At 40.2% G+C, this 18,367-nt stretch overlaps 1 protein-coding gene across 1 annotated transcript in view; it reads right to left on the reverse strand.

The window, feature by feature from the left end:
* Positions 1-450: 450 nt before the first annotated feature.
* Positions 451-18,367, reverse strand: part of LOC133543199 (long-chain fatty acid transport protein 2-like) — a 44,044-nt gene continuing 26,127 nt past the window's right edge. Inside the window, exons 6-10 of the mRNA XM_061887716.1 lie at positions 17,381-17,471; positions 17,050-17,248; positions 14,437-14,534; positions 9,951-10,081; positions 451-3,377 (exon numbers count right to left, since the gene is read on the reverse strand). Of these exons, the coding sequence (XP_061743700.1) occupies positions 3,201-3,377; positions 9,951-10,081; positions 14,437-14,534; positions 17,050-17,248; positions 17,381-17,471 (696 nt within the window). The 3' untranslated portion in view covers positions 451-3,200. The remainder of the gene's footprint in view (positions 3,378-9,950; positions 10,082-14,436; positions 14,535-17,049; positions 17,249-17,380; positions 17,472-18,367) is intronic.

The following is an 18,367-nucleotide window of genomic DNA, read 5'->3' on the forward strand; positions in this document are numbered from 1 at the left end:
CACACACACACACACACACACACACACACACACACACACACACACACACACACACTAGATGTGGCGAAATTATTCTCTGCATTTGACCCATCACCCTTGATCACCCCCTGGGAGGTGAGGGGAGTAGTGAGCAGCAGCGGTGGCCGCGCCTGGGAATCATTTTTGGGGATTTAACCCCCGATTCCAGGCCTTGATGCTGAGTGCCAAGCAGGGAGGTCATGGCTCCCATTTTGAGACAATAAGAAAATTAACTAGACAATTTGTAAGACAATTAGTGAGACCATAATGAGACAATTAAGAAAACAATTAACTAGACAATTATTGAGACAATTATAATAAGACAAGTAAGTAAACAATAATTAATAAACAATGCACGACCAAGCTGAAAATAAATGCTTATTTCCATTTACTGCTTGCTATTTTCTACAGTTGTTGACATGTTTGTTATTGTTTAGTTTCATATTGTTGACATGTTTGTTATTGTTTCTAGTTTCATATTGTTGACATGTTGGTTATTGTTTATAGTTTCATATTGTTGACATGTTTGTTATTGTTTAGTTTCATATTGCTGACATGTTTGTTATTGTTCCTAGCTTCGTATTGTTGACATGTTTGTTATTGTTTATAGTTTCAAATTGTTGACATGTTTAATATTGTTTATAGTTTCATATTGTTGACATGTTTGTTATTGTTTAGTTTCATATTGCTGACATGTTTGTTATTGTTCCTAGCTTCGTATTGTTGACATGTTTGTTATTGTTTATAGTTTCAAATTGTTGACATGTTTAATATTGTTTATAGTTTCATATTGTTGACATGTTTGATATTGTTTAGTTTCATATTGTTGACATGTTTGTTATTGTTTATAGTTTGATATTGTTGACATGTTTGTTATTGTTTATAGTTTGATATTGTTGACATGTTTGTTATTGTTTCTAGTTTCATATTGTTGACATGTTTGTTATTGTTTAGTTTCATATTGTTGACATGTTTGTTATTGTTTATAGTTTCATATTGTTGACATGTTTGTTATTGTTTCTAGTTTCATATTGTTGACATGTTTGTTATTGTTTAGTTTCATATTGTTGACATGTTTGTTATTGTTTAGTTTCATATTGTTGACATGTTGGTTATTCTTTAGTTTCATGTTGTTGACGTGTTTGTTATTGTTTCTAGTTTCATATTGTTGACATGTTTGTTATTGTTTCTAGCTTCATATTGTTGACATGTTTGTTATTGTTTAGTTTCATATTGTTGACATGTTTGTTATTGTTTAGTTTCATATTGTTGACATGTTTGTTATTGTTTAGTTTCATATTGTTGACATGTTTGTTATTGTTTAGTTTCATATTGTTGACACGTTTGTTATTGTTTAGTTTGATATTGTTGACATGTTTGTTATTGTTTAGTTTCATATTGTTGACATGTTTGTTATTGTTTCTAGTTTCATATTGTTGACATGTTTGTTATTGTTTAGTTTCATATTGTTGACATGTTTGTTATTGTTTCTAGTTCCATATTGTTGACATGTTTGTTATTGTTTATAGTTTCAAATTGTTGACATGTTTGTTATTGTTTATAGTTTGATATTGTTGACATGTTTGTTATAGTTTATAGTTTCATATTGTTGACATGTTTGTTATTGTTTCTAGTTTCATATTGTTGACATGTTTGTTATTGTTTAGCTTCATATTGTCGACATGTTTGTTATTCTTTATAGTTTCATATTGTTGACATGTTTGTTATTGTTTATAGTTTCATATTGTTGACATGTTTGTTATTGTTTATAGTTTGATATTGTTGACATGTTGGTTATTGTTTCTAGTTTGATATTGTTGACATGTTTGTTATTGTTTAGTTTCATATTGTTGACATGTTTGTTATTGTTTCTAGTTCCATATTGTTGACATGTTTGTTATTGTTTATAGTTTCATATTGTTGACATGTTTGTTATTGTTTCTAGTTTCATATTGTTGACATGTTTGTTATTGTTTAGCTTCATATTGTCGACATGTTTGTTATTCTTTATAGTTTCATATTGTTGACATGTTTGTTATTGTTTATAGTTTCATATTGTTGACATGTTTGTTATTGTTTATAGTTTGATATTGTTGACATTTTGGTTATTGTTTCTAGTTTGATATTGTTGACATGTTTGTTATTGTTTAGTTTCATATTGTTGACATGTTTGTTATTGTTTCTAGTTCCATATTGTTGACATGTTTGTTATTGTTTATAGTTTCAAATTGTTGACATGTTTGTTATAGTTTATAGTTTGATATTGTTGACATGCTTGTTATTGTTTATAGTTTCATATTGTTGACATGTTTGTTATTGTTTCTAGTTTCATATTGTTGACATGTTTGTTATTGTTTAGTTTCATATTGTTGACATGTTTGTTATTGTTTCTAGTTTCATATTGTTGACATGTTTGTTATTGTTTATAGTTTCATATTGTTGACATGTTTGTTATTGTTTATAGTTTGATATTGTTGACATGTTGGTTATTGTTTCCAGTTTGATATTGTTGACATGTTTGTTATTGTTTAGTTTCATATTGTTGACATGTTTGTTATTGTTTCTAGTTCCATATTGTTGACATGTTTGTTATTGTTTATAGTTTCAAATTGTAGACATGTTTGTTATAGTTTATAGTTTCATATTGTTGACATGTTTGTTATTGTTTCTAGTTTCATATTGTTGACATGTTTGTTATTGTTTAGTTTCATATTGTTGACATGTTTGTTATTGTTTATAGTTTGATATTGTTCACAGGTTTGTTATTGTTTCTAGCTTCATATAGTTGACATGTTTGGTATTGTTTCTAGTTTCATATTGTTGACATGTTTGTTATTGTTTCTAGCTTCATATAGTTGACAGGTTTGTTATTGTTTCTAGCTTCATATAGTTGACATGTTTGTTATTGTTTCTAGTTTCATATTGTTGACATGTTTGTTATTGTTTATAGTTTGATATTGTTGACATGTTTGTTATTGTTTATAGTTTGATATTGTTGACATGTTTGTTATTGTTTATAGTTTGATATTGTTGACATGTTTGTTATTGTTTATAGTTTGATATTGTTGACATGTTTGTTATAGTTTGATATTGTTGACATGTTTGTTATTGTTTATAGTTTGATATTGTTGACATGTTTGTTATTGTTTATAGTTTGATATTGTTGACATGTTTGTTATTGTTTATAGTTTGATCTGTCCCGATACGACGGCGGTGTAGAGGTTGTGAGTGAGAGGAAGATAAGTCTTGTGCTTGTCATCCAGGATGAAGAGTGGATCAGAAACCCGACTTGGGTCAAAGTTCTGCTCCACCAGCTGCACCTTCACCTGCTTGAAGGTCGCCGTCACCTCCACCTCCTCCTGAAATCATAATTATATCACAATATTTCATCATCGACTCCACCAGGCCTTCTTCTTTTGACTTTCTTGGTGTTTTCCCATGTTTAATGTTGACTTCCTGTCTTGCACACTTCTTTTCTAGTACCACTTCCTGTTTGCAGCTTTGTCACAAGGCCCTCCGGCGGGGGTCTCTGACGCCGCACCTTCTTCTCCAAGGAGGGTTGACTACTTGGCCTCTCCATCCAGGACCTGGACTACTAGCCAATGTCGCCCTAGCTAGCACTGAAGAGGCGGATGACGTCACGCCGCAAGACCTTTCTAGTCAGGCTCCTACAGACCCACTGGCGGGGCGGGGGCCACATCCAGGGACATTTTTCAAAACAGTCCATCAAGCCCAGTTGTCCAAGGTTCATGCAGTTCTCACAGTGACTTGCCATCTTCCCAAAACTGAAGACCCCCCCCCCCTCTTTGACGTTCCACCTCACTAAGATTCAGGCTCCTGCATGTCCTCTATTCCTCCTCTTCAACCTCCTGTTCCTGTTTTCCCGCCAATAACCATAAGAACCCCCCTCCGGACATTCCTCCTCCTTCCTGTTACTCTTGCTCCATTAGTGGGGGAGAGCATCATAAATCCACTTTCTGAGGGGGGGCATTACCACCCACATGGCCACCACCCTCAGTCCTACGCCCAGCCAGGCTGCCACCTCCCACATGGCCACCACCCCCAGTCCTATGCCCAGCCAGGCTGCCACCTCCCGCATGGCCACCACCCTCAGTCCTACGTTAGCGACGCTGCCACCTCCCGCATGGCCACCGTCCCCAGTCTACCGCCCAGCCAGGCTTCCACCTCTCGCATGGCCACCAGTCTCAGTCCTACGTTAGCCAGGCTGCCACCTCCCGCATGGCCACCACCCTCAGTCCTACGTTAGCCAGGCTGCCACCTCCCGCATGGCCACCGTCCCCAGTCCTATGCCCAGCCAGGCTGCCACCTCCCGCATGGCCACCACCCCCAGTCCTACGTTAGCCTGCTGCCACCTCCCGCATGGCCACCACCCTCAGTCCTACGTTAGCGACGCTGCCACCTCCCGCATGGCCACCGTCCCCAGTCTACCGCCCAGCCAGGCTGCCACTTCCCGCATGGCCACCACCCTCAGTCCTACGTTAGCCAGGCTGCCACTTCCCGCATGGCCACCGTCCCCAGTCCTATGCCCAGCCAGGCTGCCACCTCCCGCATGGCCACCACCCCCAGTCCTACGTTAGCCTGCTGCCACCTCCCGCATGGCCACCACCCTCAGTCCTACGTTAGCCAGGCTGCCACCTCCCGCATGGCCACCACCCCCAGTCCTACGTTAGCCAGGCTGCCACCTCCCGCATGGCCACCACCCTCATTCCTACATCCAGCCAGGCTGCCACCTCCCGCATGGCCACCACCCTCAGTCCTACGTTAGCCTGCTGCCACCTCCCGCATGGCCACCACCCCCAGTCCTACGTTAGCCTGCTGCCACCTCCCGCATGGCCACCACCCCCAGTCCTACGTTAGCCAGGCTGCCACCTCCCGCATGGCCACCACCCCCAGTCCTACGTTAGCCTGCTGCCACCTCCCGCATGGCCACCACCCCCAGTCCTACGTTAGCCAGGCTTCCACCTCCCGCATGGCCACCGTCCCTAGTCCTACATCCAGCCAGGATGCCCCCTCCCGCATGGCCACCGTCCCCAGTCTACCGCCCAGCCAGGCTGCCACCTCCCGCATGGCCACAGCCCCAAGTCCTACGTCCAGCCAGGCTGCCACCTCCCGCATGGCCACCACCCCCAGTCCTACACCCAGCCAGGCTGCCACCTCCCGCATGGCCACAGCCCCAAGTCCTACGTCCAGCCAGGCTGCCACCTCCCGCATGGCCACCACCCTCAGTCCTACACCCAGCCAGGCTGCCACCTCCCGCATGGCCACCACCCTCAGTCCTACACCCAGCCAGGCTGCCACCTCCCGCATGGCCACCGTCCCCAGTCTACCGCCCAGCCAGGCTGCCACCTCCCGCATGGCCACAGCCCCAAGTCCTACGTCCAGCCAGGCTGCCACCTCCCGCACGGCCACCACTGCCTGTCCTACATCCAGCCAGGCTGTTCTTGCTCAACCTGCAGACCATTCGCCTGCTGCTCCAGCTCTGCAGACACCCCTAGCAACTTCAGTGGATCTACACATGCCACTAGCTAGACACTGCTTCCTGCCCCGCCTCCAGCTCTGTCTCCAGTAAGTCTTCCGACGACGTGACCAGCCCAGCAGCCAATAAAGCTGGACCTCCAGCCCAGCAGCCTGCCGCAGCTCAGCCTCTTCGCTTGCTGTGGAGGCGCTGGTCTGGCGCCTGCACGCAGGCTAAGAACATGGATGCTCTCCACGCCAGGACCCGCCCATGGTGGCTGCCGGTGCATTGCTAGTGCTGGCGTCTGCCTGCTTGTCAGCCAGTCACCTTTCGCTTCTGTAGACACCCGTCTTGCCAGCTGCCGTCTACTTTCCGTCGCCATCGTTCTCTTCCCCGCTGGCTGCAAAGACACATGGCCAGCTGACCCACCGCCTTGTCCTCCCTTGACTTATCCTGTTTTTCCTAGAACCTTTGGAATCTGTATTTTTAGCAGGGCATTCTGTCAAGGCTTGTTACACCTGGGCTGTGCCTGATTTGGAGTTTTTCATATTAAATGTTGAGTTCCCTTCCTGTGCAATTGTTTTGTAGTTCCACTTCCTGTTTGAATGTACTGCAGCAGCTTTATTTTGTCTGCCAGCACACCTGTTTTCAGTTGAGTCTTCGCTTCTTAGAGCCACCTGGGGCCGGTTTGCTGTTTTCTGTCCCAGACTTTCAACCAAGTTTGTTCCCACGTAGTCGAAGTTTTTGTGCATTTCCAAATGTGTTGGTGATGGTTTGGCATGTGTCACGCTGCACACGTGCCTTGGTGGGTTTTTGTCTTTCTTTATAGTCGATAGTCCTCCCGCACGCAGTCTCCTGCTAGTTTATAGTCGATAGTCCTCCCGCACGCAGTCTCCTGCTAGTTTATAGTCGATAGTCCTCCCGCACGCAGTCTCCTGCTAGTTTATAGTCGATAGTCCTCCCGCACGCAGTCTCCTGCTAGTTTATAGTCGATAGTCCTCCCGCACGCAGTCTCCTGCTAGTTTATAGTCGATAGTCCTCCCGCACGCAGTCTCCTGCTAGTTTATAGTCGATAGTCCTCCCGCACGCAGTCTCCTGCTAGTTTATAGTCGATAGTCCTCCCGCACGCAGTCTCCTGCTAGTTTATAGTCGATAGTCCTCCCGCACGCAGTCTCCTGCTAGTTTATAGTCGATAGTCCTCCCGCACGCAGTCTCCTGCTAGTTTATAGTCGATAGTCCTCCCGCACGCAGTCTCCTGCTAGTTTATAGTCGATAGTCCTCCCGCACGCAGTCTCCTGCTAGTTTATAGTCGATAGTCCTCCCGCACGCAGTCTCCTGCTAGTTTATAGTCGATAGTCCTCTTGCACGCAGTCTCCTGCTAGTTTATAGTCGATAGTCCTCCCGCACGCAGTCTCCTGCTAGTTTATAGTCGATAGTCCTCCCGCACGCAGTCTCCTGCTAGTTTATAGTCGATAGTCCTCTTGCACGCAGTCTCCTGCTAGTTTATAGTCGATAGTCCTCCCGCACGCAGTCTCCTACTAGTTTATAGTCGATAGTCCTCCCGCACGCAGTCTCCTACTAGTTTATAGTCGATAGTCCTCCCGCATGCAGTCTCCTGCTAGTTTATAGTCGATAGTCCTCCCGCACGCAGTCTCCTGCTAGTTTATAGTCGATAGGCCTCCCGCACGCAGTCTCCTGCTAGTTTATAGTCGATAGTCCTCCCGCACGCAGTCTCCTGCTAGTTTATAGTCGATAGTCCTCCCGCACGCTGACTCCTGCTAGTTTATAGTCGATAGTCCTCCCGCACGCAGTCTCCTGCTAGTTTATAGTCGATAGTCCTCCCGCACGCAGTCTCCTGCTAGTTTATAGTCGATAGTCCTCCCGCACGCAGTCTCCTGCTAGTTTATAGTCGATAGTCCTCCTGCACGCAGTCTCCTGCTAGTTTATAGTCGATAGTCCTCCCGGACGCAGTCTCCTGCTAGTTTATAGTCGATAGTCCTCCTGCCTGCAGTCTCCTGCTAGTTTATAGTCGATAGTCCTCCCGGACGCAGTCTCCTGCTAGTTTATAGTCGATAGTCCTCCCGCACGCAGTCTCCTGCTAGTTTATAGTCGATAGTCCTCCCGCACGCAGTCTCCTGCTAGTTTATAGTCAATAGTCCTCCCGCACGCAGTCTCCTGCTAGTTTATAGTCGATAGTCCTCCCGCATGCAGTCTCCTGCTAGTTTATAGTCGATAGTCCTCCCGCATGCAGTCTCCTGCTAGTTTATAGTCGATAGTCCTCCCGCATGCAGTCTCCTGCTAGTTTATAGTCGATAGTCCTCCCGCACGCTGACTCCTGCTAGTTTATAGTCGATAGTCCTCCTGCACGCAGTCTCCTGCTAGTTTATAGTCGATAGTCCTCCCGCACGCAGTCTCCTGCTAGTTTATAGTCGATAGTCCTCTTGCACGCAGTCTCCTGCTAGTTTATAGTCGATAGTCCTCCCGCACGCAGTCTCCTGCTAGTTTATAGTCGATAGTCCTCCCGCACGCAGTCTCCTGCTAGTTTATAGTCGATAGTCCTCCCGCACGCAGTCTCCTGCTAGTTTATAGTCGATAGTCCTCCCGCACGCAGTCTCCTGCTAGTTTATAGTCAATAGTCCTCCCGCACGCAGTCTCCTGCTAGTTTATAGTCGATAGTCCTCCCGCATGCAGTCTCCTGCTAGTTTATAGTCGATAGTCCTCCCGCACGCAGTCTCCTGCTAGTTTATAGTCGATAGTCCTCCCGCACGCAGTCTCCTGCTAGTTTATAGTCGATAGTCCTCCTGCCTGCAGTCTCCTGCTAGTTTATAGTCGATAGTCCTCCTGCCTGCAGTCTCCTGCTAGTTTCTGCACCCTGAATCACATTCATCGCTGTCACGTCACCCAGAAATATTCATAACATCAATCATATTTCATCTCATTTCACACACTAATACTTTGTACACACTATTAGCACACATTAACATGTTAATAATACACACTATTTGATACTTAGTACATGCTAATAGTACACACTATTTTATACTTTGTACACACTAATAGCACACACTATTTTACACTTTATACATGCTTATAATACACACTATTTTATACTTTGTACACACTAATACTACACACTATTCTATACTTTGTAAACCCTATTACTACACACTATTTTATTCTTTGTACACTATAATAGTACATACTATTTTGTGCTTTATACACACTAATAGTACACACTATTTTATACTGTGTACACATTAATAGCACACACTTTTTTATATTTGTACACACTGATAGTACACACTATTGTATACTTTGTACATGTGAAAGGTACACACTATTGTATACTTTGCACATGTGAAAGGTACACACTATTGTATACTTTGTACACACTAATAGTACACACTATTGTATACTTTGTACATGTGAAAGGTACACACTATTTTATACTTTGTACACATTAATAGCACACACTTTTTTATATTTGTACACACTAACAGTACACACTATTGTATACTTTGTACATGTGAAAGGTACACACTATGGTATACTTTGTACACACTAATAGTACACACTATTGTATACTTTGTACATAATAGTAGCACCCACCATTTTACACTTTGTACATGCTAATAGTACAGACTACTCTATACTTTGTACACACTAGTACTACACACTATTCTATACTTTGTAAACACTATTACTACACACTATTTTATTCTTTGTACACTATAATAGTACATACTATTTTGTGCTTTATACACACTAATAGTACACACTATTTTATACTTTGTACACATTAATAGCACACACTTTTTTATATTTGTACACACTAATAGTACACACTATTGTATACTTTGTACATGTGAAAGGTACACACTATTTTATACTTTGTACACATTAATAGCACACACTTTTTTATATTTGTACACACTATTGTATACTTTGTACATGTGAAAGGTACACACTATTGTATACTTTGTACATGTGAAAGGTACACACTATTGTATACTTTGTACACACTAATAGTACACACTATTGTATACTTTGTACACACTAATAGTACACACTATTGTATACTTTGTACATGTGAAAGGTACACACAATTTTATGCTTTGTACACACAAAAGGAACACATCAGTTTGTACACACTATTTTATACACACACACACAGTAATACTAGGGACTATTGTGTACTTTGTACACAGCGTAGCGTGTCTGCTATTTAGTAGATGAGGCCCTTAGTGCTGCTTTGCATTATTTGACAAAATGAAAACATAAAAATAATGCATGTAGAAAATAAAAACTAAAATAATACAACAAAATGAAATAAACAAAACAATACATGTTCAAAATAAATGAAAAACATGAATAAATATAGATAATAATAAAAATCGTGAAAATAATACAGGTAGAGAAATCAAGAGAAATAATGCATGTGATATTTGAATCTTACCTTAATCCTCAAGAAGCGAGGTCGAGCGTAGGCTGGCAGGTGATTGAACACGTGGTCATAAAGTTGACTTCCATCAAATACTCCATCTTTCTTCACCGTCACACACGCCATTCCCACACGCCCTTCATGTCCTAAACAACAACATGGACATCAGTATGTTCATACATGTGGTATTGTCACCTATGAACGTGTGTTATTGTCACCTACGAACGTGTGTTATTGTCACGTATGAACATGTCCTATTAACACGTACTAATATGTTATTGTCACCTATGAACGTGTGTTGTTGTCACCTATGAACATGTCCTATTAACACCTATGAACGTGTGTTATTGTAACATATGAACGTGTTATTGTCACCAATGAACGTCTGTTATTGTCACCTATGAACGTGTGTTATTTTCACATATGAATGTGTGTTATTGTCACGTATGAATGTGTTGTTGTCACGTATAAACGTGTTATTGTCACATATGAACATGTGTTATTGTCACATATGAACGTGTGTTATTGTCACGTATGAATGTGTGTTATTGTCGCCTATGAAGGTGTGTTATAATCACGTATGAACGTGTGTTGTTGTCACGTATGAACGTGTGTTATTGTCACCTATGAACATGTCCTATTAACACACATGAATGTGTGTTATTGTCACCTATGAACGTGTGTTATTGTAACATATGAACGTGTGTTATTGTCACCTTTGAACGTCTGTTATTGTCACCTATGAACGTGTGTTATTGTCACCTATGAACGTGTGTTATTGTAACATATGAACGTGTGTTATTGTCACCTATGAACGTCTGTTATTGTCACCTATGAACGTGTGTTATTGTCACATATAAATGTGTGTTATTGTCACGTATGAATGTGTTGTTGTCACGTATAAACGTGTTATTGTCACATATGAACATGTGTTATTGTCACATATGAACGTGTGTTATTGTCATATATGAATGTGTGTTATTGTCGCCTATGAAGGTGTGTTATTGTCACGTATGAACATGTGCTATAATCACGTATGAACGTGTGTTGTTGTCACGTATGAACATCAATCAATCAATCAATCAATGTTTACTTATATAGCCCTAAATCACTAGTGTCTCAAAGGGTTGCACAAACATGTGTTATTGTCACCTATGAACATGTCCTATTAACACATATGAATGTGTGTTATTGTCACCAATGAACGTGTGTTATTGTCACCTTTGAACGTCTGTTATTGTCACCTATGAACGTGTGTTATAGTCACATATGAATATGTGTTATTGTCACGTATGAATGTGTGTTATTGTCACGTATGAATGTGTTGTTGTCACTTATAAACGTGTTATTGTCACATATGAACATGTGTTATTGTCACATATGAATGTGTGTTATTGTCACGTATGAATGTGTTGTTGTCACTTATAAACGTGTTATTGTCACATATGAACATGTGTTATAGTCACATATGAATATGTGTTATTGTCACGTATGAATGTGTTGTTGTCACGTATAAACGTGTTATTGTCACATATGAACATGTGTTATTGTCACATATGAACGTGTGTTATTGTCACGTATGAATGTGTGTTATTGTCACATATGAATGTGTGTTATTGTCACGTATGAATGTGTTGTTGTCACTTATAAACGTGTTATTGTCACATATGAACATGTGTTATTGTCACATATGAATATGTGTTATTGTCACGTATGAATGTGTTGTTGTCACGTATAAACGTGTTATTGTCACATATGAACACGTGTTATTGTCACATATGAACGTGTGTTATTGTCACGTATGAATGTGTGTTATTGTTGCCTATGAAGGTGTGTTATTGTCACGTATAAACGTGTGTTATAATCACGTATGAATGTGTGTTATTGTCACCTATGAACGTGTGTTATTGTCACCTATGAAGGTGTGTTGATGCCACATATAAATGTGTGTAAATGTCACGTATGAATGTGTGTTATTGTCACGTATGAATGTGTTGATGCCACATATAAATGTGTGTAAATGTCACGTATGAACGTGTGTTCATACGTACAGCTGACCTTAATGAACAAAAAAAATCAATACTTTGCATGATACCATGTATGATGATACCATGTATCATGAAACTATGTATGTTGATACCATGTATCAACTTTCAATATATAATGATACCATGTATGATACAATATATGATGATACCATGAATGATGGTACTATGTATTAAGATACCATGTTTCATGATACCATGTATCATGATACTTTGTATGTTGATAGCACATACAATACAATTTATGATAATAACATGTATGATGATACCATGTGTGATGATACCACATATGATACCTTGTATGATGATACCGCATATGATACAATATATGATACCATGTATGACAATACCATGTATGATGATACCACGTATCATGATACCGTGTATGATGATGCCATGTATACCATGTGTATCATCATACATAGCATGATGATATACATGATGATGATCATGATACCATGTATGATGAGACCATGTATGATGATACCACATATGATACAATATATGATACCATGTATGATGATACCAAGTATGATGATAGCATGTATGATGACACCACGTATCATGAAACCATGTATGATGTAATGATACCACATATGATACCTTGTATGATGATACCGCATATGATACAATATATGATACCATGTATGATGATACCATGAATGATTATGCCATGTATGATACCACATATCATGATACCATGTATGATGATGCCATGTATACCATGTGTATCATCATACATAGCATGATGATATACATAATGATGATGCGATGATGATACCATGTATGATGAGACCATGTATGATGATACCACATATGATACAATATATGATACCATGTATGATGATACCAAGTATGATGATACCATGTATGATGACACCACGTATCATCAAACCATATATGATGATGCCATGAATGGTACCATGTATGATGATACCATGTGTAATGATACCACATATGATGATGCCACGTATGATAGCATGTATGATGATAGCATGTATGATGATAGCATGTATGATGATAGCATGTATGATGATAGCATGTATGATGATGCCAAGGGTTGTATTTTCAGCCATATGGTGAAGGCCTAGCTGCAGTCATGAGTCGATGTTGCAACAAAACCAAACACTTTTCTTTTCTTTGGAACAGCGTTAGCATTAGCCTGTTTTGCTAGGTGTAGAAGTAAAGGGACAAGCTATGGAAGCTGGCGAGGGGCAACAAGTTTAGAGTACAGAGGAGGAAAAAAATGGATGTATTCTTTTTTTAAATTGTCATACAAAGTAGAAAAGCAGTGAAGTTGTGTAAATGCTAAATAAAAATAGAATACAACAAATCCTGTTCAACTTATATTCAATAGAATAGACTGCGAAGACAAGATATTTCATCTTCACACTGACAAACTTCATTTTTGTTCTGCAAATAATCCCGAAGTTAGAATGTAATGGCAGCAACACATTACAAAAAAGGCATTTTTACCAGTGTGTTACATGGCCTTTCCTTTGAACAACACTCAGTGCAGGTTTGGGAACTGAGGAGACACATTTTTGTGAAGTGGAATTCTTTCCCATTCTTGTTTGGTGTACAGCTTAAGTTGTTCAACAGTCTCCTGCCTCATATTTTAGCCTGCACACATTGTCAATGTCTGGACTACAGGCAGGCCAGTCTAGTACCTGCACTCTTTTACTATGAAGCCACGCTGATGTAACACCTGGCTTGGCATTGTCTTGCTGAAATAAGCAGGAGCGTCCGTGAAAAAGTCCCGTAGTTACTGACAGTTGTTTTCTGAAGTGTTCCTGAGCCCATGTGGTGATGTCCTTTACACACCGATGTGGCTTTTTAATGCCTGAGGGATGGAAGGTGCGTAATATCATGGCTTACGTGCAGTGATTTCTCCACATTCTCTCAACCTTTTGATGATATTACGGAGCGTAGATGGTGAGATCCCTAAATTCCTTGCAATAGTTGCTTGACAAATGTTCTTAAAACAATTTGCTCAGGCATTTGTTGACAAAGTAGTGACCCTCACCCCGTCCTTGTTTGTGAATGAGTGAGCATTTCATGGAAGCTGCTTTTATAGCCAATCATGGCACCCACCTGTTCCCAATTAGCCTGTTCACCTGTGGGATGTTCCAAATAAGTCTTGGATGAGCATTCCTCAACTTTCTCACTCTTTTTTGCCACTGGTGCCAGCTTTTTTTGAAACATGTTGCAGCCATCTAATTCCAAATAAGCTAATATTTGCAAAAAAGAAGAAAGTTTGTCAGTGTGGACATGAAATATCTTGTCTTTGCAGTCTATTCAAATGGATATAAGTTGAAAAGGATTTGTATTCTCTTTTTATTTAGCATTTACACAACGTGACAACTTGGGGTTTGTACATAAAAACATTGATAAATTGCCCATGCTTAAAACAAACAAACAAACAAACTAACAAACAAACAAACACGTCCACAAACCTGGTACTTGAACTCCATAAACGTTTGCTTCTTTGAGACAATCACAAAGTGTCAGAATGTCAGAAACTTCTGTTGTTGCAACATTTTCACCTTTCCACCTAAAAGATATTCATCATTACTTGTGAACAACGTCTTATTGTCACATATGAACATGTGTTATTGTCACATATGAACATGTGTGTTATTGTCACGTATAAACGTGTGTTATAATCACGTATGAATGTGTGTTATTGTCACCTATGAACGTGTATTATTCTCACGTATGAATGTGTGTTATTGTCACGTATAAACGTGTGTTATAATCACGTATGAATGTGTGTTATTGTCACCTATGAACGTGTTATTGTCACGTATGAATGTGTGTTATTGTCACGTATAAACGTGTGTTATACTCACGTATGAATGTGTGTTATTGTCACCTATGAACGTGTGTTATTGTCACGTATGAATGTGTGTTATTGTCACGTATAAACGTGTGTTATAATCACGTATGAATGTGTTATTGTCACCTATGAACGTGTGTTATTGTCACGTATGAACGTGTGTTATATTCACGTATGAATGTGTGTTATTGTCACCTATGAAAGTGTGTTATTGTCACATATGATTGTGTTGATGCCACATATAAATGTGTGTAAATGTCACGTATGAACGTGTGTTGTTGTCACCTATGAACATGTCCTATTAACACATATGAATGTGTGTTATTGTCACCTATGAACGTGTGTTATTGTAACATATGAACGTGTGTTATTGTCACCTATGAACGTGTGTTATTGTCACCTATGAACGTGTGTTATTGTCACATATGAATGTGTGTTATTGTCACGTATGAACGTGTGTTGTTGTCACGTATGAACGTGTGTTATTGTCACCTATGAACATGTCCTATTAACACATATGAATGTGTGTTATTGTCACGTATGAATGTGTTATTGTCACCTATGAACGTGTGTTATTGTCACCTATGAACGTCTGTTATTGTAACATATGAACGTGTGTTATTGTCACGTATGAATGTGTTGTTGTCACGTATAAACGTGTCATTGTCACGTATGAACATGTGTTATTGTCACATATGAACGTGTGTTATTGTCACGTATGAATGTGTGTTATTGTCACCTATGAAGGTGTGTTATTGTCACGTATAAACGTATGTTATAATCACGTATGAATGTGTGTTGTTCTCACCTATGAACGTGTGTTATTGTCACGTATGAATGTGTTGATGCCACATATAAATGTGTGTAAATGTCACGTATGAACATGTGTTCATACATACAGCTGACAGCTAATGAACAAAAAAAATCAATACTTTGTATGATACCATGTATGATGATACCATGTATCATGAAACTATGTATGTTGATACCATGTATCAACTTTATATATAATGATACCATGTATGATACAATATATGATGATACCATGAATGATGGTACTATGTATTAAGATGCCATGTTTCATGATACCATGTATCATGATACTTTGTATGTTGATAGCACATACAATACAATTTATGATAATAACATGTATGATGATACCATGTGTGATGATACCACATATGATACCTTGTATGATGATACCGCATATGATACAATATATGATACCATGTATGACAATGCCATGTATGATGATACCACGTATGATTATGCCATGTATAATACCACGTATCATGATACCATGTATGATGATACCATGTATCATGAAACTATGTATGTTGATACATGTATCAACTTTCAATATATAATGATACCATGTATGATACAATATATGATGATACCATGAATGATGGTACTATGTATTAAGATACCATGTTTCATGATACCATGTATCATGATACTTTGTATGTTGATAGCACATATAATACAATATATGATAATACCATGTGTAATGATACCACATATGATACCTTGTATGATGATACCGCATATGATACAATATGATACCATGTATGATGATACCACGTATGATTATGCCATGTATGATACCACGTATCATGATACCATGTATGATGATGCCATGTATACCATGTGTATCATCATACATAGCATGATGATATACATGATGATAATGATGATACCATGTATGATGAGACCATGTATGATGAGACCACCTATGATACAATATATGATACCTTGTATGATGATACCGCATATGATACAATATATGATACCATGTATGACAATACCATGTATGATGATACCACGTATAATTATGCCACATATGATACCATGTATCATGATACCATGTATGATGATGCCATGTATGATGATACCACGTATGATTATGCCATGTATGATACCACGTATCATGATACCATGTATGATGATGCCATGTATGATGAGACCATGTATGATGATACCATGTATGATGATACCATGTATGCTATTATCACTTTTAAGTGATAATAGCAGGTTTGTATGCACTATTATTATCAATGTTACATAGTGATAATATCATGTAAACAACATTTCTTATTTAAAGACACACTGAAGCTCTCTCTCCTTTATTGACTACAACTGCAGAATAAGAAGGATACTACTAAGAAAACTACTACTATTAGCACAAATAAGAAGTACTTCATGAATATTCATAGGAAGTGTATCATACCTGAAGGTGTCACCAACACGGTCTTGAAAGTAGATGAAATCTTCTTGGTCGATCAGCATGAGGTCTCCGCTGTTGAAGTAAAGATCTCCTTTCTTCAAAACGTTGCGCAGTTTTTTTTTCTCCGTCTGTTCTTCGTTCTGCACGTAGCCCACGAAAGGAGCCGTGTCTGTGATCTTGGACACCAGCAGGCCCGTCTCCCCTGGCACAGGAACGTTTTAGCGCGTTAGCACGTTAGCATGTCAACAAATGAGCAGGTTAGCAAGCTAGCATGATAGCACGCTAACAAATGAGCATGTTAGCATCCTGGTGAGGATGAAGGTGTGTTGCTAACCTCTGGCTGCTGGGATGCAGAGACCATCAGAACCTCTCAAGGGTTCCTCTTTCTCGGGGTGGAACCTGATGAGACTGTAAGGAAACAACATCTGCGCACAGCACATGTCATCAAGCTGAGAGCTGGCTGGAGAAAGTTGGGTTGTCCTGTGTTTTATACCCTGTGCAGAAAGTGAACCCTCCCGATGTTGTCCTGTGTTTTATGCCCTGTGCAGAAAGTGAACCCTCCCGATGTAGTCCTGTGTTTTATACCCTGTGCAGAAAGTGAACCCTCCCGATGTTGTCGTGTGTTTTATACCCTGTGCAGAAAGTGAACCCTCCCGATGTTGTCCTGTGTTTTATGCCCTGTGCAGAAAGTGAACCCTCCCGATGTAGTCCTGCGTTTTATACCCTGTGCAGAAAGTGAACCCTCCCGATGTTGTCCTGTGTTTTATACGCTGTGCAGAAAGTGAACCCTCCCGATGTTGTCCTGTGTTTTATACCCTGTGCAGAAAGTGAACCCTCCCGATGTTGTTGTGTGTTTTATACCCTGTGCAGAAAGTGAACCCTCCCGATGTTGTTGTGTGTTTTATACCCTGTGCAGAAAGTGAACCCTCCCAATGTTGTTGTGTGTTTTATACCCTGTGCAGAAAGTGAACCCTCCCGATGTTGTTGTGTGTTTTATACCCTGTGCAGAAAGTGAACCCTCCCGATGTTGTCCTGTGTTTTATACCCTGTGCAGAAAGTGAACCCTCCCGATGTTGTCCTGTTTTATACCCTGTGCAGAAAGTGAACCCTCCCGATGTTGTCCTGTGTTTTATACCCTGTGCAGAAAGTGAACCCTCCCGATGTTGTCCTGTGTTTTATACCCTGTGCAGAAAGTGAACCCTCCCGATGTTGTCCTGTGTTTTATACCCTGTGCAGAAAGTGAACCCTCCCAATGTTGTTGTGTGTTTTATACCCTGTGCAGAAAGTGAACCCTCCCGATGTTGTCCTGTGTTTTATACCC

This window comes from Nerophis ophidion, linkage group LG25 (genome assembly GCF_033978795.1).
Source record: "Nerophis ophidion isolate RoL-2023_Sa linkage group LG25, RoL_Noph_v1.0, whole genome shotgun sequence".
NCBI lineage: Eukaryota > Metazoa > Chordata > Actinopteri > Syngnathiformes > Syngnathidae > Nerophis > Nerophis ophidion.